We start from the raw sequence: 23,976 nt of genomic DNA, 5'->3' as shown, positions 1-23,976 counted from the left end.
ATGTATCAATGTATGATGCATATGACTCGTGTAGGAATAAATTTCTTTTTTGAGAATTTCCTTAAAAAAGAAAAAAGAAGTTTCTTTTTTGAAAAGAAAAAACCAACAAAATGGAAAACTCTATAAAAGGTAAATTTTCTCTAGTCAGACTACACCATATTATTAAAATCTTAGTCGTCCGTCCTTTAGTTTCACGCTCTTTATTTTCAAATAATTCCCATTATTTTAGCCTACCTGTTAACACTAATAATATTGATATCTTGACTTCACCTACATCATTTATCAATATAAAAACAAACAAGAGTTGATTTGTGTGCATCGATCTTTGACTGCAACAAGATGCCTTAGTTATCAAAGTTACAACAGAGATTAAAGAAACATAAATAACTTGGTTAAACCGAAGGGCCTAAAAAAACTGTTTATCATGGAAGAATGCAGCAAAAGAGTGTCACCCTTTGTGTTGATCTGCTCTCTCATAATCCACACAACAATTGCCGCAAACGACACCATTAAGCTTTCCGAGAGCATTAGAGATGGCGAAACAGTGGTGTCATCAGGTGGGATGTTCGAACTCGGATTCTTCTCTCCCCAAAACTCGAGCAATCGTTACGTGGGCATCTGGTACAAGACCATACCTGTTCAGACAGTGGTTTGGGTTGCCAATAGAGAAGCTCCACTCACAAATAAAACCGGCGTCTTAACAGTGACGGAGCCCGGAATTCTGTCGCTTCTCAGCGACGCCAACGGCCTCATATGGTCCACCAACAGATCACGAAGCGTGCAGAATCCAATTGCACGGCTGCTGGATTCAGGGAATCTTGTGGTGAAGGATGCAGACGATGATGATTACCTATGGCAGAGCTTCGACTATCCATGCGACACGTTTCTCCCCGGCATGAGCTTAGGATGGAACTACACGAGCGGGGTGGAGAGCTACATCTCTTCGTGGCGGAGCGAGAGCGACCCTGCCCCGGGGAGGTACACAGCCCACCTGGATCCCACTGGATACCCGCAGATGCTGATCAAGGAAGGCGATGCTATCAAAAACAGGATGGGGCCGTGGAATGGTGTTAGATTGAGTGGTGCACCAGATATAAGCAATGATCCAATGTATATTCTGTCGTTGGTGAGGACTAATGATGTGGTCAAGTACAAGGAAGACACTCGCGATCAATCAGCGATTTCCAGGTCTGTTGTCACAATCGATGGTGACTCAGGCCGCTGGATTTGGAACAGTCAGGAGCAGATCTGGACTGTTTACAGAAGAACCGTCACGGATCCTTGCGATGCTTACAATTCTTGCGGTCCCAATGGGTATTGCGATGGGAACTCGCCCTTCTGTCGCTGCCTCGACAGATTTGAGCCTCGAGATAAACAGAGTTGGGACAGAGAAGAGTGGTTGGGTGGGTGTGTTAGAAGGGTGGATTTGAACTGTTCTGATGATGTGTTTTTGAATTATTCCGGGATCAAATTGCCAGATTCTACAAACTCTACAATCAGAGATGACAACATTACACTCCAAGAATGTGAAGCGCAATGCAAGAGGAGCTGCTCTTGCACGGCATATACACGGTTGGATATAAAAGAGGAAGGGAGAGGATGCTTGTTTTACCATGGGGAATTGGTAGATATCAGAATTTTACTTACAGGAGGCCAGGATCTTTACATCAGATTGGCTTCTTCAGAATATGCTGTGTTTACAGGACAAGTTTCAGACCAAAATGGGAAGAAGAGAGCCATAATCATAGCGAGTTTGGCATCAGTAACAGGAGTGATTCTTGTGTGCTTAAGCATCTTTTGGATTATAACACGAAAGAGGAACAAGGAGGCGATTGTGACACAAGAAGGTATGTCTATATATGGTGAATGTGCATTTAGGTTGAAGAATATATTACAATACAAGTGGATTTTCCCACAGCTGCAGGGCAATCTGGTGCAGATCATGTTAAAGAAGGAGAGCTGCCATTCTTCAGCTTCTCCACAATCTTGAAAGCTACTGATCATTTTCCTTCAAAGAACAAGCTCGGTGAAGGTGGATTCGGACCTGTTTACAAGGTATATAATACGAACAAATCCTGTGTCAAAATGTGATCGTTTTTTATTAGATTCCACGTTTGAATGTTTGATCTGTAGGGCAAGCTAGAAGACGGACAGGAAATAGCAGTAAAACGTCTCGCAAAAACCTCATCACAAGGAGTTGATGAGCTGAAGAATGAAGTAATGTTGATAGCCAAACTTCAGCATCGCAATCTGGTGAGGACGTTAGGGTTCTGCGCTGAAGGAGAGGAGAACATGTTGATCTATGAATACATGCCTAATCATAGCCTCGACTTGATTTTATTTGGTCAGACAAAATTATTCAATATATTTATTACAATACACCAAAAACAAAAGTGTCAACTCCCCAATCTGTTTAAACAGATCAAACAAAGAGTATGTCACTTGACTGGCGGAAACGGTTCCACATTATCAACGGAATTGCAAAGGGGCTGTTGTATCTTCATCAAGATTCGAGATTAAGAATCATCCATCGCGACCTCAAAGCTAGCAACATTCTGCTCGATGCAGACATGAATCCGAAGATATCAGACTTTGGACTAGCTAGGAGTTTCGGAGGGAACGAGACAGAAGCTCAGACACGCAGAGTTGTGGGAACATAGTAAGAACACTAGTGGTTGTGATGATGTATTTAAATATTCCATTGGTAACACTAATCCTGACTCCGTGCGCAGTGGATACATGGCTCCAGAATACGCGACAGACGGGCTCTTCTCAGTGAAATCCGACGTGTTCAGCTTCGGCGTGCTCATGCTAGAAATAGTGAGCGGAAAGAAGAACAGAGGATTCTTCGTCAAAGATGATAATCTCAACCTTCTTGGAAACGTACGTGTAACAAATATGAATCGATTGCTATCATTTAAACAGGCATAACAAAGTAGGATGTTGTTGAACAGGCGTGGAGGCATTATAGGCAAGGGGAGTCGATCAAACTAGTGGATCCGGCTCTAGGAGAGGCGTTCGAGGCGGCGCAAGTGGTGCGGTCGATTAATGTGGGGTTACTGTGCGTGCAAAATTGTGTTGAAGATAGGCCAAACATGTCTGCAGTGATATTTATGCTGGGAAATGAAGTTGCATTGCCTCAGGCTAAGCAGCCTGGATTCTTTACTGAGAAAGATGTTTTTGCAGACCGCAGCTTTAGTAGCTCAAATGCAGCAAATTCACAGAATCAAATAACAATTACAATGCCAGAGGGTAGGTAGATAGTTGCAATCCCTCTTTAATTTTTGTATTCAAATATATTCATCTTTATAAAGATTTGAAAAATATCGAGATCTAGACCTAGAATAGTTTGGGTAAATCATAACCATAGCGAAAAGAAATACACCTATTTGAAACAAGAAAGTGAAATATTGATACTTCGAGCACTACATATTTGTTCTTTTTTTATTTGTTTTGATAGATCAAACAAGAATTATGTTACGAGACATAAATCCTAAGATATCGGACTAGAATCTTGCTAGAATTTTGATATAAAGGGGTATTATTTTTTTTTGCAGTTATTACTTGTATGTTCCTTTTATTTATTTTTTTACGGTTAATTATTTATTAAATTCAAGAAATATGCTCATAGTTTATTCATTTTCATGAATTCTAATTAGGGGTGTGCAAACCCAACCCGGACCCGCCGAACCCGCCCGAACCGACGGGTTCGGTCCGGACCGAACCGAACCGGCCCAGTATAGGTGTTTGGTCCGGGTTGGGTCCTATTTTCAGGACCGAGAGATTTCCGGGTCGGTTCGGGTCGAACCCGGCGAACCCGGAACCGACCCATGCCATTTAAAATTTAATATTTAATATTTATATTTAATATTTATAATAATAATATAATATTAATCTAACTTATACTTTTGAATCTAACCCTAAAAAATAAAAATCAATCTGTTGCTGCTCTCTCCTCTGCGCCGCACACACCCATCATCCACTCCTCAATCTAACCTTAACCCGCCGCCCCGCCGCCCGGACCGCCCACGCCCTGACGCCCACTCCCAGCAGGCCAGCACCGTGCGCAGACGCCTGACGCGCAGACGCGGTCTGAGGTCTCCCCCCCTGCGCGCCCACGCCCAGAGTCCAGACGCCTCGGCCTCACTCAAACCCGCCGCCCCGCCTACTGGTCCGACCACGCCCCTAACGCCCAGCACCGCTGCCGACCACGCCCCTGACGTGCAGACGCGGTGTTCCCCTGCCCAGACGCCGACCTGCGACCACCCCTCGGCCCTCGCCGCCTCGCCACGGCCTCCTCCGGTAAGTCTCGAATCTCATGCTCAATGTTAATTCTCGATTAATGCTCAATTCGTGCAGCCATGTTGTTGGCCTTCTATTGCTTGTTATTGAAGAAAATTATTGAAGTTGCTTCATATAATTGCTTTGCTTGGTTGTTGCTTTATTTGGTCAGTAGAATTTCCCCATTTTGAGCTTCATTTGTGATATAAAATTGTGTTGCTGCTGCTGTTGCTGCGGGTCTGACCCGGACCGAACCGGACCCGTTGCTCGGGTTTGGTCCGGTCCCGGGTCGGCCCACTCGCTACTTTCGGTCCGGGTCGGTCCCTTTTTTAAAAAAATTCGGGTTTACAAACCCGGCGGGTCGGTCCGGGTCCGACCCGCTGCACACCCCTAATTCTAATATGTAACACTAATAACATGAATTTACATTTTGTTATAATTTTCCCTAAAACGTAAATGATGCTAATTAAATGCTAAAATTTATACCAATATGGTAAACACCTTCTATTATCAGACTACACATTTGATGATAAATTATGGTAATTAAATGCTAACAATTACAACTAACATAACAATTCAGATGTGAATTTATCGAACTGATTGTGAATTTTAGTTTTAGTTGTGAATTCATAAATTTGGTTGTGAATTAAAAAATATTAAGTTGTAAATTCATATATCTGATTGTAAATTCAAGAACATTAATTAATTTTTTTTATTTTTTTATTTCTCTAAGTCTTGAAAATCAACTTCTAATCCTCAAAAAAACATCACCAAATAATCCAGATTATTACTGGATTAAATACAGTGTCTCCCCAATCATTTTAGTAAATTTCATTTTCATAAGGTTTATCTCATAGAAATTTGAACATAGAAAGTATGTACCTTAGGAGTCGAAAAAAGAAGATTGGGATGAGAGGCGAAGTTGAGCCCATTTATAAGATCGGAAGTCTAATGTTGTGATCCATTTGAGAAATTGAGGGGCAGGAGAGATGAAAATCTCAAATGATGGATCACTATCTAGAAACCATTGGGGTGCAGCACTAATTTCACTGCAGGAGAGATGAAGATCTCAAATTGTAGATCACCTATCTAGAAACCATTTGAATGCGGCACTAATTTCACAACAGAAAGCGGAACACGCACCAACCACACTAAGGAACATGAGGCTTTGCTAACGATTCTCAAAGAAGTGATGGAATTATCTGGGGGATTCGATATTGCAGGAGAGAGAGAGAGACATGATGCTGTAAGGGAGAGAAGAGAGTTGGCAATTTTTTATTTTGTATGTTTTAAACAAAAAATGACCTATTTTTAAAAAATTTATTTAATAAGTTAATTTTTAAATTGACTAGAAGAAAATGGCAAATTCCATATATTACCTCTATAATTTAAGTATGTTGTACTAATTTATTTCTTTTCCTTGTTGGGTTTTACGGCATAAGTGGGCTTTTTTTTTTTATCAGTAAAAGAACTTTATTGAAAGGGGAAGAAAACAGGTACCAGAGGTACCAAGAAAATTACAAAAAGGATAGTTTGTGTTCACTTGAACACCAAGAAGAGAAGGAAACATTCTCATCAACAAGGTGGAAAATCTTGTTCCAACTCCACAATCTACCCTTCATCTCCAAAACAAGTTGATTGGCATCCCACACCCTACCCTCGAACCTACTCTCGTTTCTGTATTTCCAAATCAGCCAAATAATTCCAACCCACATTGCAAGGAGCAGTTTTCTCCCTTCTTTCCTTCTAACTCCGAGGACAAAAGATTTAAAGTGTTGTAAAATATCTTTGGGCTTGGCTGTTTTTAAGTCGATCCATTGATGAATTTGATTCCACACCGTCTTGACTTTGGGGCAGTGAAGAAAGATGTGTTCCGCTGTTTCGTCTTGCATCACGCAAGAATTACACCATCTCTCTTCGACACCGATAGAGACATTCCTTCTAAGCAAGTTATCACATGTGGGCAGTCGATTGATCAAGGCTCGCCAAGCCGTAACTGTTGCCTTATGGGGTGCCTGAGCCTTCCAAACTTTTGCTGCCTCAACCTCCTCCTCCGGGAACAGCCCGTTATTTGAGGCCGCGATGATATCATATGCCGCCTTTGTTGAGAAAACGTCGTCTTTTCCAGATTTCCAACTCCATTCATCTTCCTTACCTGCACAAGGAATAACTTGAGAAATAGAAGTCCTCAAAGCCTCCCACATCTCTCTTTCCCTCTCTCTCAACTCTCTTCTCCATCCGATCTCCCAGTTCCATTCGCCGTTCTCCCAAGAGCCCGATTCCCCCACCAAACCTATTTTGTCAATACATAAGTTGAATAATCTTGGATAAATGAATTTCAGAGGTTTACCTCCAACCCAAACCTCCTCCCAAAAACTCACCCTCATGCCATCACCCACCCGACGACAGATATTACTCGAGAACCATCTCTCCTCCACCTCCCCCCCTTCTCGACAATTCTCATCCACCACCCCTTCCTGCTGCCCCTATTCTCCAACCTACATTCTCCCTCTTCCCCCCAGCTCACCTGCCCGTACATAGAATTAACCACCCTAGCCCAAAGAGAACCGCCCTCCGACAAATATCTCCACAGCCATTTAAAAACCAACGCCTTGTTGAACCATTCGAGATTCCGAAAACCCAGCCCCCCCTCTCGCTTTTTATTACAAAGGACCCTCCATTTGACCCAAGCAATGTGACTCGACTCCCCATTTCCCCCCCACAAGAAATTACAGAAAAGAGAGTTAATCCTGCTAAGCACAGCTTTTGGAATAAAGGAGAAAGAAAGTTGAAACACCGGAATGGCTTGCAAAATCGATTTGATCAAGGTAATTCGCCCTGCAAGCGACAAAGTTCTACTCTTCCAGCCTTTGATTTTCTTTTCAACTTTGTCGACCAGAAAGTTCCAATCTCCAATGCTATTACATCGACCTCCAATCTTAATTCTTTACCTAGTTTTATACATTTTTGGAGCAACAAATAATTCAATAAGTAATTTATTATTATCTTTTTTTTTTTGTAGTAGTAAGGGAATGTATCTGTATTTTCAGTCTTCAAAATGTAAAAAAAAAATCCCTAGTCAGACAACACCAAATTATTAAAATCTGAGTCGTCTGCCCTCACCTTTCAATCTCTCTATTTTCAAATAATTCTCATTATTTAAGTCTATATGTTAAGACTATGGTTCATATAATATAAATCTTGTATTTGACCTTACATCATTCATCAATATAAAACACAAACAAGAATTGATTTGTATATCGATATCTGAAAAGATGCCTTGTTATGAAAGGTAGAACATGACTAAATAAACATAAGTTGGTTAAACCGAAAGGCCTAACAACTGTTATCATGGAAGAATGCAGAAAAACATTATCATCCTTTGTGTTGATCTGCTCCCTCTTAATCCGCACAATAAGTGGCGCAAACGACACCATTAACCTTTCCGAAAGCATTAGAGATGACGAAACACTGGTTTCATCAGGTGGGATGTTCGCGCTCGGATTCTTCAGCCCAGGAACCTCTACGAACAGGTACTTGGGCATATGGTACAACCAAATACCAAATCAGACAGTGGTTTGGGTTGCCAACAGAGAAGCTCCACTCACAAATAAAACCGGCGTCTTAACAGTGACGGAGCCTGGAATTTTGTCGCTTCTCAACGAAACCAACAGCTCAATATGGTCCACCAACAGATCACGAAGCGTGCAGAATCCAACCGCACAGTTGCTGGATTCAGGGAATCTTGTGGTGAAGGATGCAGACAATGATGATTACCTATGGCAGAGCTTTGACTATCCATGCGACACGTTTCTCACCGGCATGAGCTTAGGATGGAACTACACGAGCGGGGTGGAGAGCTACATCTCTTCATGGAGGAGTGACAGCGACCCTGCCCCGGGGAGGTACTCAGCCCACCTCGATCCCACTGGATACCCGCAGTTGCTGGTCAAGGAAGGTGATACTATCAAAAACAGGCTGGGGCCATGGAATGGGGTTTCGTTGAGTGGAGCGCCAGATTTAATCAGTAATTCTGTGTATAATATATCGATAGAGATGAGTAATGATGTGGTGAAGTACAGGGTAGCCACTCTTGATCCATCAGTTATTTGGAGGACTGTTGTGACAAGCGATGGCATTTCAAGCCGCAGGATTTGGAGCACTCAAGCCCACGTCTGGACTGCTTACACAAGAACAATTACAGATTCTTGCGATATTTACAATTCTTGCGGTCCCAATGGGTATTGCGACGGGAACTCAGTATCGTGTCGATGCCTAGATAGGTTTGAGCCTAGAAATAAACAGAGTTGGGACAGAGCAGAGTGGTGGGGTGGGTGTGTTAGAAGGGCGGATTTGAACTGTTCCGACGATGTGTTTTTGAGTTATTCAAAGATTAAATTGCCAGATGCAAGAAACTCTACAATCAGAGATGAGAACATTTTGCTCCAAGAGTGTGAAGCAGAATGCAAGAGGAACTGTTCTTGCACGGCCTATACGCGGTTGGATATTAGAGGAGAGGGGAGAGGCTGCTTGTTTTACTATGGGGAATTGATTGATATCAGAACTTTGATTACAGGATGGCAGAATCTTTACATCAGATTGGCTTCTTCAGAATCTGCTGCAGGTATCAATTTCATCAACATTTTACCTTGATTATTACCTTAGTTTCATATACATTTGTGTGGACAGGGGAAGTTTCAGACAATAATGGGAGGAAGAGAGCAATAATCATATCGAGTTTGACATCCATAATGGGATTGATTCTTGTGTGCTTAAGCCTCTATCTGATTATAAAGCGAAAGAGAAAGGAGGCGATTGCGACACACGAAGGTACATGTTTATGGAGAGTGTGCATTTAGGTTGAAGAGTATATCACAATAGATGTATTTGTTAGTGTTCTTACTTGGCTGATTTTTCCACAGCTGTAGAGCCATTTAGTGAAAATCGTGTTAAAGAAGCAGAACTGCCAATCTTCAGCTTCTCAACAATCTTGAAAGCTACCGAACATTTTCCTTCAAAGAACAAGCTCGGTGAAGGTGGATGTGGACCTGTTTACAGGGTATATAATACATACAACTCCTGCGTCAAAATTTGATTTGTTTTATTACGTTCCACATTTGAAAGTTTGGTCTGTAGGGCAAGCTGGAAGACGGACAGGAAATAGCAGTAAAACGTCTCTCAAAAACCTCAACACAAGGAGTTGATGAGCTCAAGAATGAAGTAATGTTGATAGCCAAACTTCAGCATCGCAATCTCGTGAGGACGTTAGGGTTCTGTGCTGAAGGAGAGGAGAGCATGTTGATCTATGAATACATGCCTAATCATAGCCTCGACTTGATTTTATTTGGTCAGTCAAAATTATTCAATATGTTTATTACAATACACCAAAATAAAAGTGTAAACTCTCCAATCTGTTTTAACAGATCAAACAAAGAGAATGTCACTAGACTGGCGGAAACGGTTCCACATTATCAACGGAATCGCAAAGGGGCTGTTGTATCTTCATCAAGATTCGAGATTAAGAATCATCCACCGCGACCTCAAAGCTAGCAACATACTGCTTGACGCAGACATGAATCCAAAGATATCAGACTTTGGATTAGCGAGGAGTTTTGGAGGGAATGAAACTGAAGCTCGAACGCGCAGAGTTGTGGGAACATAGTAAGAACACTAGCAGTTGTGATGATGTATTTAAATATTCCATTCGTAACACTAATCCTCACTTCATGCGCAGTGGATACATGGCTCCAGAATACGCGGCAGATGGGCTGTTCTCAATCAAATCCGACGTGTTCAGCTTCGGTGTGCTGGTGCTAGAAATTGTGAGCGGGAAGAGGAACAGAGGATTCTTCGTCAAAGATGATAATCTCAACCTTCTTGGACACGTACGTCTCTATCACTCCTATCTTTTTAACAGACATAACAAAGTAGGATGTTTTTGAACAGGCGTGGAGGCATTATAAACAAGGCGACTCCATCAAACTAGTGGATCCAGCTCTAGGCGAGGCGTTTGATGCGGCGCAGGTGGTGCGGTCGATTAATGTGGGGCTGTTGTGCGTGCAGAATTATGTTGAAGATAGGCCAAACATGTCTGCGGTGGTATTTATGCTGGGAAATGAAGTTGCATTACCTCAGGCTAAGCAGCCTGGTTTCATGGCAGAGAGAGATCTTTTAGCTTACCGTAGATATAGTAGCTCGAATGCAACAAATTCACAGAATCAGATTACAATTACAATGGCAGAGGGTAGGTAGATTGGAACAGTCGCAAAAATATCCTTGTGAATTTTCTATAGAAATATATTTCTCGTTTTGTTAGAGTTCAGAAGTTATCGAGATTTAGGGGGGTGTATTCGTTCAGGACTTTAATAGATATCTGCAGACTTTTAAAATCTGGGTGTATTCGTTCAAGACTTTTAAAAGTCTATGAAAATCTGGGTGTATTCGTTCAAGACTTTTAAAAGTCTATAAAAATCTAGGTGTATTCGTTTCAGACTTTTAAAATTCTATGAAAATCTAAAGGTATTTAAAAATCTATGGACTTTAAAATTGGAATGGCTTTCATTGATTTCGTTCAAAAAATACACATGAACAAATCTGACCACATACCACGAGAATTTGGAATTGTTCAGATTATCCAGCGCTCGCTGGTTCAGCGCCGGCTGGCACTTAGCGGTCGATGCTCACAAAGCCAGCGATGGCTGGGCCCTAGCGACCGCTCGGAGAAGCCAGCGATCGCTGGGGCCAGCGACATCTTTATAAATAGTAGCTTAGTCGTGTTCAGTTTATTTCATCACACAAAATTTGAAGCAGGCTCTAAAAAAAACACAAGTTTAGGGTTCTGCATTGGCTATTACCAAGGTTTTCTCTCATAAATCTTGTATCTTCATATTATTTTCTTATTCAATTTTTCTATTGCATAAATCTTGTACTCCCTCTGTCCACGAAAAAGTGCCCTACTTACCCCTTTTTTTTTCCACGAAAAAGTGCCCTGTTTACCTTTTGTACATTCATACCCTTTACTTTTCAATTTATTTACAACTTATGTCATTAATAAATCCACACTTTTATTTAATCTATGCAATTAACCCACACAATTAACTCACTAATTAAAACTACGAAACCAACTCCCCCACACCTAATCAATCCCATTTATTTATTTATTTATTTTCTTAATTTTCAGTTTATTTATTTATTTATTTTCTGAATTTCAAGTTTATTTATTTATTTATTTTTGAATTTTTAGTTTATTTATTTCCAGTTTATTTATTTATTTATTTATTTCCAGTTTATTTATTTATTTTCTAAATTTTCAGTTTATTTATTTATTTATTTCCAGTTTATTTATTTTCCATTTTATTTATATATTTATTTTCTGAATTTTCAGTTTATTTATTTATTTATTTTCTGAATTTCAAGTATATTTATTTATTTATTTTTGAATTTTCAGTTTATTTATTTCCAGTTTATTTACTTATTTATTTATTTATTTCCAGTTTAATTATTTTCCAGTTTATTTATTTATTTATTTTCTGAATTTTCAGTTTATTTATTTATTTATTTATTTTCGGAATTTCAAGTTTATTTATTTTTGAATTTTCAGTTTATTTATTTATTTATTTATTTTCGAATTTCCAGTTTATTTATTTATCAGTTTATTTATTTATTTATTTTTCTGAATTTTCAGTTAATTTATTTCCAGTTTATTTATTTATTTTCTGAATTTTCAGTTTATTTATTTATTTATTTATTTATTTCCAGTTTATTTATTTTCCATTTTATTTATATATTTATTTTCTTAATTTTCAGTTTATTTATTTATTTATTTTCTGAATTTCAAGTTTAGTTATTTATTTATTTTCGAATTTCCAGTTTATTTATTTTCCAGTTTATTTATTTTTTTTTCTGAATTTTCAGTTAATTTATTTCCAGTTTATTTATTTATTTATTTATTTCCATTTTATTTATTTATTTTCTGAATTTCAAGTTTAGTTATTTATTTATTTTTGAATTTTCAGTTTATTTATTTTCCAGTTTATTTACTTATTTATTTATTTATTTATTTCCAGTTTATTTATTTATTTTCTCAATTTTCAGTTTATTTATTTATTTATTTTCGAATTTTCAATTTATTTATTTTCTGAAAATTTTATTTCCAATTTATTTATTTTCCATTTTTTTATGTATTTATTTATTTTCTGAATTTCAAGTTCATTTATTTATTGAATCGGCACTTTTGTTTAATGTTTTCTCATTTAAATGCTTTCATTTAATTCACCTAATAAAATAATGCCAAATAGTTAGTGCAAGATTAGTAAAAGTAACCACAATACATTAACACTACCCTTTTAGTCTTTTACACCACCTTTACACCACCTTTTTCAGCTTTCTTAAAACCCGTGCCAGCATCCAAATGGGGCACTTTTTCGTGGACGGAGGGAGTATCATTATAAATTGTTAGCAGTTGTATTCTGTTTTTCTATTGCATGTGAGTTGATTCCAGTTTTTGTTGTTTTTCTTTATATTTTCTTATATTCATTGTTATAGTACTATTTTTTTTTTTTTTAATTTGTTACAACCAAAGAAAGGAAAAAACTCACTCACACTCTAGCTCCTAAGGTGACTCGAACCCCCGACCTATTGGTTGGAGGGGAAGCGTCTTACCAATAGACTACTATATACGTATATATATTTTGTATAGTAATAATATCATGAGAGATTCTCAACAACAAGATACGAAAAAGAGGGCAGTCTATGAACCATGGACTAAGGAACAAAGCGATGTATTGTTAGAAATGTTGGTTGAGTTTGCGAATCGGGGATGGCGTGATAATAGTGGTATCTTTAGCAAAGCAACTGTTGAAGAAAGGATACTTCCTGTTCTTAATGAAAGAATTGGATGTAATAAGACTTATAACCACTACCTAAGCCGTATCAAATGGTTTAAGAATCGTTGGTTAGCTTATTCAACACTCATGAAGTTTAACTCTGGTTTTGGCTATGACAACAATGCTAAAAAGTTCACGGCCTCGGATGAAGTATGGGAGGCGTACTGTCAGGTAAACTTGTTAGCAATTTTTTTTTAATAATGTTATTTAAATAATATAGTTAATTAATAAATTTATTCTTTATTATGTTAGGCTCACCCAAAAGATGCATACTTACGCTTGGGGAATTGTTCGGATTATTATGAGTTGGGAATTGCTGTTGGGAATGGTGGGGCTGTAGGAAAAAACTCAATTGGATTGGGTAGTGCTACTGATGCTAAGACATTAGGAGTTGATGAAAATAGAGCTCCGCACATAGAAGAATTGAATTATGATGCTAAAAATGAGGCGTTTGTAGGACTAGCTCAAGATGATCCACCATCATTTGGATCCAAATCACCTTTAGTATTCCCTGAAGTGCCTGAGGTCTCCACTCAGAAAAGAGCTGCTGCCAAAAGAAGTAGAGCCCAGTTTGACATGAATTCTGGTCATACTGAAAATAGTTCGCATCATGATTTCATGGCAGAAGTTAAAAAAAAAATAACTAACACTTTTGATGGAGTTCATAGCCTCTTAGAGAAACGAGATACTATGCTAGAGAAAAGACAAAGAGAAAGATCTTATACAACTTGGGATGCTATCAAAGAAATCCCAAATTTGGATGAAGACGTTTGCATCAAAGTATTTGACTTGCTTGATACCAAGATAAAGAAAGATGGATTTTTGAAAATGACTGTTGAGGAACGAGCACGTTGGATAGCTTACAGGATTAGAGGATAGTGATGATTTCAGTCATGTTTTGGAAACTATGTTTTTTTTTTTTTTTGGTTTGATCATCTTTTTATAAGTACATTGTTTTGTTGGTGTGGTTTTCAAACTTTCCTTTGATCATTAATGAATTCGTATTTTTATTTTTGTATTTTAGTAAAATGTCTTTATTATAATTTTTTTTATTGTTTCATTGTTTATATGGCAGCATGAATTATGAAGATAAAATTGAAGATGAAATTGAAATAGAAGAGGAGCTTGAACTTTATGAAAAGGTTAAGCTCTTGATGATGGCAACTAAGGCATTAATAATTTTATTAGGAAATGTTATGATGATGCCGCGCACTATTGACAACTCTTTGATGCGACGACCAAAGACTCGGGAATGATACCATTTTGTACGTAATATGCTCGATGGAGATCCAAATAGTTTTCGACAATTGTATAGAATGTATCCGGATGTGTTTATGAAATTATGCTGGATCATTAGAGAGAAAACTCATGTTTCAGATACACGAAACACATCTGTTGAAGAAATGGTGGCAACATTCTTGATCATTGTAGGACACAACGATCGATATGATAATATTCGTCAAAGGTTCGGTCATTCGCATTTTGCTACTAGTCAAAACTTCAATAAAATCTTGAAAGCATTGAACACCATAGCACCGGACATGATGGTTAAGCCGACTACAGCAATACCGGCTAAAATTCGGAAAAGTACAAGATTTAATCCTTTCTTTAAGGTATGGATCATTTCGATATTATATTATTTAGGTACTTTTAGATTATTGTAGTATGATCTATTGTTTTCATGAAAAAAAATTAATCATCGTAAATATATGAAATTGGTATTAATTAATGCTTTTCGTTGTATATACAACAATGTTTTATTTTATGTTCATTAATATTTTTCGTTGTATATTAAATTGTTTCTCTTGTAGTATATCAAATATTTTAGCTTTCTTGTATAACATATTCACTTTATTATAGGATTTTATCGGAGCTATAGATGGCACTCATATCCCGGCAATGGTAACAGGCAGAGACGTAAGCAGTTATCGTAACCGTCATGGTGTGCAATCGCAAAATATTTTAGCAGCTTGTAACTTTGATTTGCAGTTCATCTATGTGCTTAGTGGATGGGAAGGCTCGGCCCATGATTCAAAACTTTTAAGTGACGCATTATTGAGACCAAATGGACTTCATGTGCCTCAAGGTAAATATTTTCTAGTGGATTGTGAATTTCCTAACCGACGTCAGTTTTTGGCTCCGTTACGTGGTGTTCGATATCATCTCAAAGATTTTGGTGGTCAAGGTCGTCACCCAAGAAACGCAAGCGAGTTATTCAATCTTCGTCATGCATAATTGAGAAATGTGATTGAGAGGATTTTCGGTATCTTTAAGTCGCGATTCACAATTTTCAAAACCGCACCCCTGTTCCCATTTCGCACACAAGCAGAGTTAGTATTAGCTTGTGCTGGATTGCACAACTTTCTTCAGAAAGAATGTCTTTCTGATGAATTTCCAGTCGAAGATGAAGAAAAGGATGCTGCACCAGATCTTGAAAACGATGAGGACAATTTGGAATATCTTTCTCAAAGCCAACTGTCTAAAATAAATGAAGCTAATACATGGAGAACAAGTATTGCTAATGCTATGTGGAAAAATAGGCGAATGTATGGAGACGATGGAAATGAAGATGATGAGACCGAACATAATGTTTAGGGAGGTGTTTTGGTGGATTGTTATCCGGATGTCGTTGGATTGATTTTTTTTTATGGATGTTGGATTATTTTTTTCATGGACGTTGATGAATTATTTTATATATTTAAAAGTGTGATTTAGAACTAGCAAAACAAGGCTGACCCGAGTTCATATGGATAGATTTACCTTTAAAAGTATAAATTATTATGCATGAGATAAATTTATTTAACACTCACCTAAAATAGGTTGCAGGTTCCTCTCATCATTAACTTCAACAAAATCTCAATAATGGAGTCTTTATTAAAATGCTACTAAAATTTATATATCACTCATATATATTTATGATTTTTTCAAGTTTACAAATAAATAAACTATAATTTGATGGTTGTAAATATAAAGTTATAAACTAACCAATTAAAGCTTAATTAGTTATGACAACCAAAGTCAAAACTAGGAACTCCAATTAAAAAAAATGTAGATCATCATCACATGAGGTAATTCGATGATGAGATAAAATAAGATTGAATAATTAATCAATTAATTAATTAATATGTGGCATGATTAACCTAAAGATATCAATATTATTATAATCAATTAAAATCATCCAAATTCAAAAACAAATCCAAACATTCATCCAAATTCAAAAACAATCCAAACATTCATCCAAATTCAAATTCAAAATTCAAATTCAAATACAAATCCAAATTCAAAAAATGAATCATCCAAATTCAAAAACAATCCAAACATTCATCCAAATTAAAAACTGAAAAAGATAACTTCCGAGGTCTCCAAGCATCCCACTGGCACTGTAAATCAGCCATCTGTTGGTCATGTGCATCAAAGCGAGCATTCATCTCTTGCCTCAATGATCCAATTGAAGCGTCGAAATGATTTTGGAATGCTCCAAAAGAAGAGTCAATGTGAGTACGGAATGAGGCCAAATCATTCTGAAATTGTCGATAGTAATCTCCCGACATTGAACCACCAGCTTGTTGATCTTCATTCCCCCTTCCTCTTCCTCTTGATCTTCATCTTTGTTCTCCTCTTCTTCATTGCCACCAGTGGATGTGCCGGTTCCATAAACAGTAAAAGTGGGAGAACGACAGCCCGCTGCAATCTCGGAGTGTATGAACGTATTAACACAATGCCTTTTCGCAGGAGGAACTAAAGTGTATCGATCATAAATCAACTGAGCTCCTTTTAGCTCACTAAAATCAATGAAATAAGGGGCGAGTTCCTCGTAACCATCCTGATTGCCCGTTGTGTCAGTTAGAACTCCGAATGCATGTGCTAAACCAGTGACAATGGGACAAAAAGAAGCATGGGCAAAAGACCGTTTCTGCATCTGAGTCATAGCCGTCCAAATAAAGTTTGAAATACAAATTTTTTTGCCATTTAAAGCACAAGACAACAGATACACTTCAATTGCATTCACTTTGTTTGCCTGCTCCTTTCCAGACACATTATATGCAATAAATTTGTGCACAATGGCCAATGCCGGATATCTAATGTATCCATTCATCATACTAGAAGAATTCTAATTATCAAATCCCGTCAATTCAGTCCAAACTTGATTAGCATTAAATGAACTAGGTCTCTCATTTACCCCACTAATGGAAAATCCAAATACAGATTTCATTCTTGTCAAACTAACATGATAATCGCTCTCATTCATCCTAACTTTAATCTTCTTCTTATCACCACTCACAGACATGGTAGTTAAGAATTCATAACACAGAGGATCATATCCAAAAAAAAAATATTCTTAGCATAATTATCCATCCCCAAATGCTTCAAATATCTAATTACTCTACCCTCAAGACGAAGATCCCTAATCAAATCCCAATCCAAATAATGAGGACTAGTAATCTCTGATTCGTTGAATTTCTTAAATACTGTGCCCTCCCATTAAGAAATCAATTGAAATGGACACATGTACCTTTCCGTGATATCTTCCTCCTCCTGCCCCAAAATCTTCGTCTGCCCTGATGTTGGCGTTTTTGGTTTGAACCATGTTGCCAGTGGTCATTGGAGGTGAGCGACGGTGGTAGAGGCGGTTGGGATCTGGCTTCTTGCGGTGGATGAATATTGGAAGAAAATAATTTGGGGAAGAAGAGGAGCCTGGAATAAAAGAATTTGGGAAAGAAGATAAGCTTGCGGCGCTAGGTGGAGAAAGGGGAAATTAGGGCTGGGTTCCAGCGCCCGCGGGGTTTATATAGCTCGCTGGCACCCAGCAATCGCTGGGTCTAGCGCTCGCTTGAAGCCCACAGATGCTGGGATTTGGAACAAGAAAAGAGAAATATTAATGATACTTGAGCACAACATATACTGGTACATACTAACATGAATCTTGAGATATTAGATATTTAACACTTTTTATCCATTTGACTGTAAATTTTGTCTCAATATATATACCAATTTATAGAAAATTGTTTATAGTGGATTAATTTAACTTCAACAGGGAATCGTTTATCAACATATATATCTAATTGATGTAAACTGTAAAGTCTAGATCTTCATACTAAGAGCGCCCACTATGGTGGTGGGTGTGCAAGGCAGTGCGCACCAGGCCTGTGCGCACCCCACCATTGATGCACCCTCTCATCCCGCACCAGGCCCTCCCCCGTGAGCCAGGTGTAGACAAATTTTTGGTTGGGTGCGTGTATAGCACGGCACAATCAGGAATTTTCAGGCAATTAAGAAAACTTATTTATTTATTTTATTTTTATTTGAGAAATAACTGTTCGCACGCTCACCTCCGCGACGATTTAGTCGAGTATATATGGGCACGCTTTGATCCCGTCGAGCCATAGGTCGTAAATTTAATTTTCTCGAAATTATTGTAATGTTTATTTTCATTTTTTTATTATTGTTAATGTAATGTTTGTTTTTTATTTTAATGAAATTTAAGTTGTTAAATTTAATGTGAATTTTAATTAAAAAAGGCATTAAAATTAAATACAAAATAAAAATCAAAATTTAAGAGTTTGGGTGTTGAGTCTCCCGTAGTGGAGGGTGGGCTCTTAAATGGTAGGAACCACATTTAAGAGCCCACCTTGATTTGCTATAGTGGATGTCCTTACTCCTAACAACATTTTACTTCCGTCAAATTTTACCTAATGCTTTGTCTTTATTAATTTGCTTACATAAATGGATTTAACCAAAGAAGTAGCACAATTACAATTGAAGTCTAATCAATGATATAAACCCAACCTGTTTATGCAAAAAACATTGGTAGTTATGTAACTCCTACCATGTCTTAAGCATCTTAAGAAGAAGAGACAATATTTGAACAAAGAGCAACAAAGTGAATCAGTGGAGGCAAGAAAGACAGTTGAACAAAATCAAAAGATCAATGTAATATAGATCATAGACTTCAAATTATGCTAATTAAATGCTAATTAAGGAGTTAATTAAGTGTGGTCCACCTTCTCACTGCATCTGTTCCAGCGACGGCGACGCCGGTGACGGTCGCCCCATTCCCCTCTATCAAACCGCAAATCAGACACCCAAACCAGATTCATCAAATCGCATAGCCAGAAATTCTTCAAGAAATTCTTTGAACCCAAACCTATTCTCCAAGAAATTCTTCAGACCATTGCTGGAGGCGGTCGCCGGCGACGAGACTGGATATCTTCTAGTGAGGTGGTGGATCTAAGAGCAACGACGTTTATTTCTAAATCCCTAGATCCCCAAATCAACTCTTTCCTCTCGAATCCACAAACCCAAAATAGCAAATCCACAAATGCACCAACTTCCTTTCAATCCACAAATCCACAAACCCCAAAAAATCAAATCCACAAATCTACAAATTGGTGAAGGCAGTACTTGGTGGAAGAAATGGAAGCTGTGGAGCGGCGCTAGGTGGATGGAGGTGGAGGCGGAGGCGGGTGAAGGAAGGCGAGGAGGTGGAGGAAGGCGGCGCGGGGTGGAAGAAATGGAGGGTGTGGAGCGGCGCTAGGTGGAGGGAGGCGGTGGAGGGCCAGATCCTCGCCGCCGCTCCTGCTAGCGACGGCAGCGGCGTCCTTGGTGACCCATCTCAGTGCGGCTAGGGTCCGGGCAAAATTCGACAACCAGATCTCCCATGGTGATTTTCCGGTGTGTGTGTGTGTGCGTGTGCAACGAGAGAGACATGAGAGAGCAGATGCGTGGGAGAGTGAGAGGGAGGTCAGGGGACGGGGCCGCCGCTGGCGACGAGGTCAGTCACCGGAGAAGAAGAGAGAAGGGGGTGGGGCGCTGGGGGGAAGGAGGAAGGGGGAGGGGGTGCTGGCTGTGTGCGTGTGTTAGTGTGTGTTTTGTGTGTGTGTGTGTGTTTTTTTAAATAAAGAGAGTTTAGATTTAATTAGAAAATTTTAATTAAATGAATTAATTGGACTTAACTAAATAAATATTTCTATTTTTAGAAAGTGGCCAACTTTAGTGGGACAAACTAAAAAGGAAATGTGGTCAACTTTAATGGGACGGAGGGAGTAATAATTACTTTTCCTTACGACAATAATTATTTGATCAAATAATAATATAATTATTTATGTTTATTAAAAGTAATCATTGTTATAATAAAAAGTAATAATTGATATGGAGAAAGGTAATGTTTCAAAAATATTAGTATATTTATTGTAATTATTATTGTAATCAAAAGTAATTATTATTATAATAAAAAGTACTCCCTCTGTCCACGAAAAAGTGCCCTACTTACCCCTTTTTTTTGTCCACGAAAAAGTGCCCTGTTTACCTTTTTGTACATTCATACCCTTTACTTTTCAATTTATTTACAATTTATGTCATTAATAAATCCACACTTTTATTTAATCTATGCAATTAACCCACACAATTAATCCCATTTATTTATTTATTTTCTTAATTTTCAGTTTATTTATTTATTTTCTTAATTTCCAGTTTATTTATTTATTTATTTATTTATTTCCAGTTTATTTATTTATTTTCTGAATTTTCAGTTTATTTATTTATTTCCAGTTTATTTATTTTTCATTTTATTTATATATTTATTTTCTGAATTTTCAGTTTATTTATTTATTTATTTTCTGAATTTCAAGTTTATTTATTTATTTATTTTTGAATTTTCAGTTTATTTATTTATTTATTTATTTTCTGAATTTTCAGTTTATTTATTTATTTCCAGTTTATTTATTTTCCATTTTATTTATATATTTATTTTCTGAATTTTCAGTTTATTTATTTATTTATTTTCTGAATTTCAAGTTTATTTATTTATTTATTTTTGAATTTTCAGTTTATTTATTTCCAGTTTATTTATTTATTTGTTTCCAGTTTATTTATTTATTTTCTGAATTTTCAGTTTATTTATTTATTTATTTATTTCCAATTTATTTATTTTCTATTTTATTTATATATTTATTTTCTGAATTTTCAGTTTCTTTATTTATTTATTTTCTGAATTTCAAGTTTATTTATTTATTTATTTTTGAATTTTCAGTTTATTTATTTTCCAGTTTATTTATTTCCAGTTTATTTACTTATTTATTTATTTATTTCCAGTTTATTTATTTTTCCAGTTTATTTATTTATTTATTTTTTGAATTTTCAGTTTATTTATTTATTTATTTTCTGAATTTCAAGTTTAGTTATTTATTTATTTTTGAATTTTCAGTTTATTTATTTATTTATTTCCAGTTTATTTATTTATTTTCTCAATTTTCAGTTTATTTATTTATTTATTTTTGAATTTTTAGTTTATTTATTTCCATTTTATTTATTTATTTATTTATTTCCAGTTTATTTATTTATTTTCTGAATTTTCAGTTTATTTATTTATTTTCAGTTTATTTATTTTCCATTTTTTTATATATTTATTTTCTGAATTTTCAGTTTATTTATTTATTTATTTTCTGAATTTCAAGTTTATTTATTTATTTATTTATTTTTGAATTTTCAGTTTATTTATTTCCAGTTTATTTACTTATTTATTTATTTATTTATTTATTTATTTCCAGTTTATTTATTTTCCATTTTATTTATATATTTATTTTCTGAATTTTCACCTAATAAAATAATGCCAAATAGTTAGTACAAGATTAGTAAAAGTAACCACAATACATTAACACTACCTTTTTAGTCTTTTACACCACCTTTACACCACCTTTTTCAGCTTTCTTAAAACCCGTGCCAGCACCCAAATGGGGCACTTTTTCGTGGACGGAGGGAGTACTAATTATTATTATAAAGAAAAGTAATATTTTTGAAACATACATTTATGATGTTAACTACTTATATTAACATAAGTATACATTTGTGCGATCAAGTCTGAAGCTTGGATTTCGTCCTTTGTATTTTTTTTTGGGTAAAGGTGCAGATTAGTCCCTAAAGTAGACCCCCTAGAGCGTTTAGCCCCCCACACTCGACTTTGGTGCAAATACCTCCCCTATAGTACATGAAAAATATGCAAATAAACCCACATGCTAACGGTGGGCTGACGCCGTTGAAATATTTTTTTTTAATCCGAGACGGGCCCACACCAACGAAATGCAACGGTAATCTAATTACAATTTAGGGTTCAAATAGCAAGAACCCTAATTTTCGAATACTTCTTCTAGAAATTGAGAGAAAAGAACGAAATCTTGTGGAATTAGGCTAGGGTTTTTTCAAGATATCACTCTTCGAACAGAAACATGAGTTCGAACTCAGGTTTATGGTCATCTTCGCCGCGCGGTAGCCGACAGATGGAGAACAAGTATGATGTCAAGTATTGTAACTGTGAATTTGGAAGCAAGAGGTTGAAAGCTACAAGGATGACTTCGTGGACAGAAGAGAATCCGGGGAGAAGGTTCTATGGATGCAGAAATTGGAAGGTAAATCACTCGTTTTCATCACTCATTTGGTTGTGGTATATTCGGTCCCTGAATTTACACTGATTCATACATTTTGCAGACCAAAAATTGTGGTTTTTTTGATTGGTATGATGAACCAATGTCTGAGAGAGCAATGGAAGTAATTAACCATTTAAAGAAGAAAAACATGAAGCTTGTGAAGATGAATGAAAATTCGACTCCACCCACTGATTTTGAAGCAGAAATTGGTGATCTATGGACTGAAATTGAAGCTTGTAAAGAAGAGTCAAGAGTTGATAGAAGGAAAAACCGATTTCTTGTAATTGTGTTGATTATATCTTGGTTTGTGATGATGAAGCTTCTTATAGCTTGAATATAGTTATGCTTCAATGTAGTTATGCTTTAGTTGATGTATCTTGGTTTTGTTTCAAATGAATGAATGAAATTTATCTTGTGTTCAATTTTATTCTGAAATCATATCTAGTTTCAACATAATCTGACAAGAATATGGTCATTGAGCAATGTAATCTGAATTACATAAGCAAGAATTAATGTTAAAACAAATGGCAGACAATTGGCAGTAAAATTTCATAACCCAATGTATCTTGATCATCTGCAAAAAAACAGAGACAATGTATCTTGATCATAACAAAAAAACTAAGCCAATGTATCAACATCCCACCTGACTTCTAAACATCCCAATGTGACTTCAAAAACCAGAACCATTGTATAAACCAAAATACTTGCCAAACTTAAAACTTGTTTATCAAAAAACACTCAAAACCCATTGCTAAATGTCATCTCAACTAGTGGTTGTAGATCCAATAGTTGAAATTATATTTTTTCCTCTAGGACTTCTTCTGAGGATGGGTTCTTTATCCACAATTTCTGACTTTCCTCTTGGTGCTTTGAATGGTTTCCTTTGCTATGATTTCCCTTTCACTGACCCTTCACTTAATGTTCCTTGTCCTCTCTTTCTCTTCTCTGACCTCAGCTTTGCTTCATTAGGTATAGGGAACCTAGTGTTTGGGTCTGCCTCCATAGGTGTCCCTTCATCTATCACCATTGATGAAGGTCCTCCGGGTTGTGCAAGCATGTAATATGTAGTTAGTTCAATTCCACACTCTTAAAATCAATAATTGTAAAGGCAAGCATATGAGAAGTAGAGAAGTAGAAAGCTCGTACATTTAGTACTTGTTTTTCACTGTCAAGATTGACATAAAGCCCCACTCCAAACACTGAACTTGTTGTTTTCCTTCTAGTATTTGCAGAAGTAGAAGCCTCTGATGTGTTGGGTAACTGCATACACAATCCAAGGCAAAGAAAGTTAGTGTGTGAGGGCATGCATCTTTCTTGTGTGTTGAACTTCTGTAGATACTGCAATGCTGTGTCTTTCCTACCCTTGAAAGCTTATGCTTTAGCCTTGGCTC

General features: G+C 36.7%; 2 protein-coding genes across 2 annotated transcripts; both read left to right on the top strand.

Annotated features, from left to right (window-relative positions):
• The first annotated feature begins 322 nt into the window (after window positions 1–322).
• LOC131008337 (uncharacterized) lies at window positions 323–10,587 on the top strand. The gene is made up of 13 exons (XM_057935220.1): window positions 323–1,847; window positions 1,919–2,055; window positions 2,134–2,344; window positions 2,422–2,659; window positions 2,733–2,883; window positions 2,955–3,252; window positions 7,583–8,905; window positions 8,971–9,111; window positions 9,204–9,340; window positions 9,418–9,628; window positions 9,705–9,942; window positions 10,016–10,166; window positions 10,228–10,587. Exons 1-13 carry the CDS (start codon window positions 425–427, stop codon window positions 10,531–10,533), a joined length of 4,965 nt encoding a protein of 1,654 aa, XP_057791203.1. The 5' UTR covers window positions 323–424; the 3' UTR covers window positions 10,534–10,587.
• Window positions 10,588–12,989: 2,402 nt separating this feature from the next.
• Window positions 12,990–14,045, top strand: LOC131008336 (uncharacterized protein At2g29880-like). Its single transcript, XM_057935219.1, has 2 exons — window positions 12,990–13,337; window positions 13,419–14,045. Exons 1-2 carry the CDS (start codon window positions 12,990–12,992, stop codon window positions 14,043–14,045), a joined length of 975 nt encoding a protein of 324 aa, XP_057791202.1.
• Window positions 14,046–23,976: the final 9,931 nt, after the last annotated feature.

The sequence above is a fragment of the Salvia miltiorrhiza genome, chromosome 2, assembly GCF_028751815.1.
Source record: "Salvia miltiorrhiza cultivar Shanhuang (shh) chromosome 2, IMPLAD_Smil_shh, whole genome shotgun sequence".
Taxonomy (NCBI): domain Eukaryota; kingdom Viridiplantae; phylum Streptophyta; class Magnoliopsida; order Lamiales; family Lamiaceae; genus Salvia; species Salvia miltiorrhiza.
Note: the sequence above shows the minus strand (reverse complement) of the source record. Positions and strands in the feature narration are given on the sequence as shown.

Coding starts and splice junctions, on each gene's coding strand:
- LOC131008337 (XM_057935220.1), top strand. CDS start 425: ATGGAAGAATGCAGCAAAAGAGTGTCACCCTTTGTGTTGATCTGCTCT. Junction 2,884..2,954: donor ATCTCAACCTTCTTGGAAAC/GTACGTGTAACA, acceptor GTTGTTGAACAG/GCGTGGAGGCATTATAGGCA. Junction 3,253..7,582: donor AACAATTACAATGCCAGAGG/GTAGGTAGATAG, acceptor AAGGTAGAACAT/GACTAAATAAACATAAGTTG.
- LOC131008336 (XM_057935219.1), top strand. CDS start 12,990: ATGAGAGATTCTCAACAACAAGATACGAAAAAGAGGGCAGTCTATGAA. Junction 13,338..13,418: donor TATGGGAGGCGTACTGTCAG/GTAAACTTGTTA, acceptor TTATTATGTTAG/GCTCACCCAAAAGATGCATA.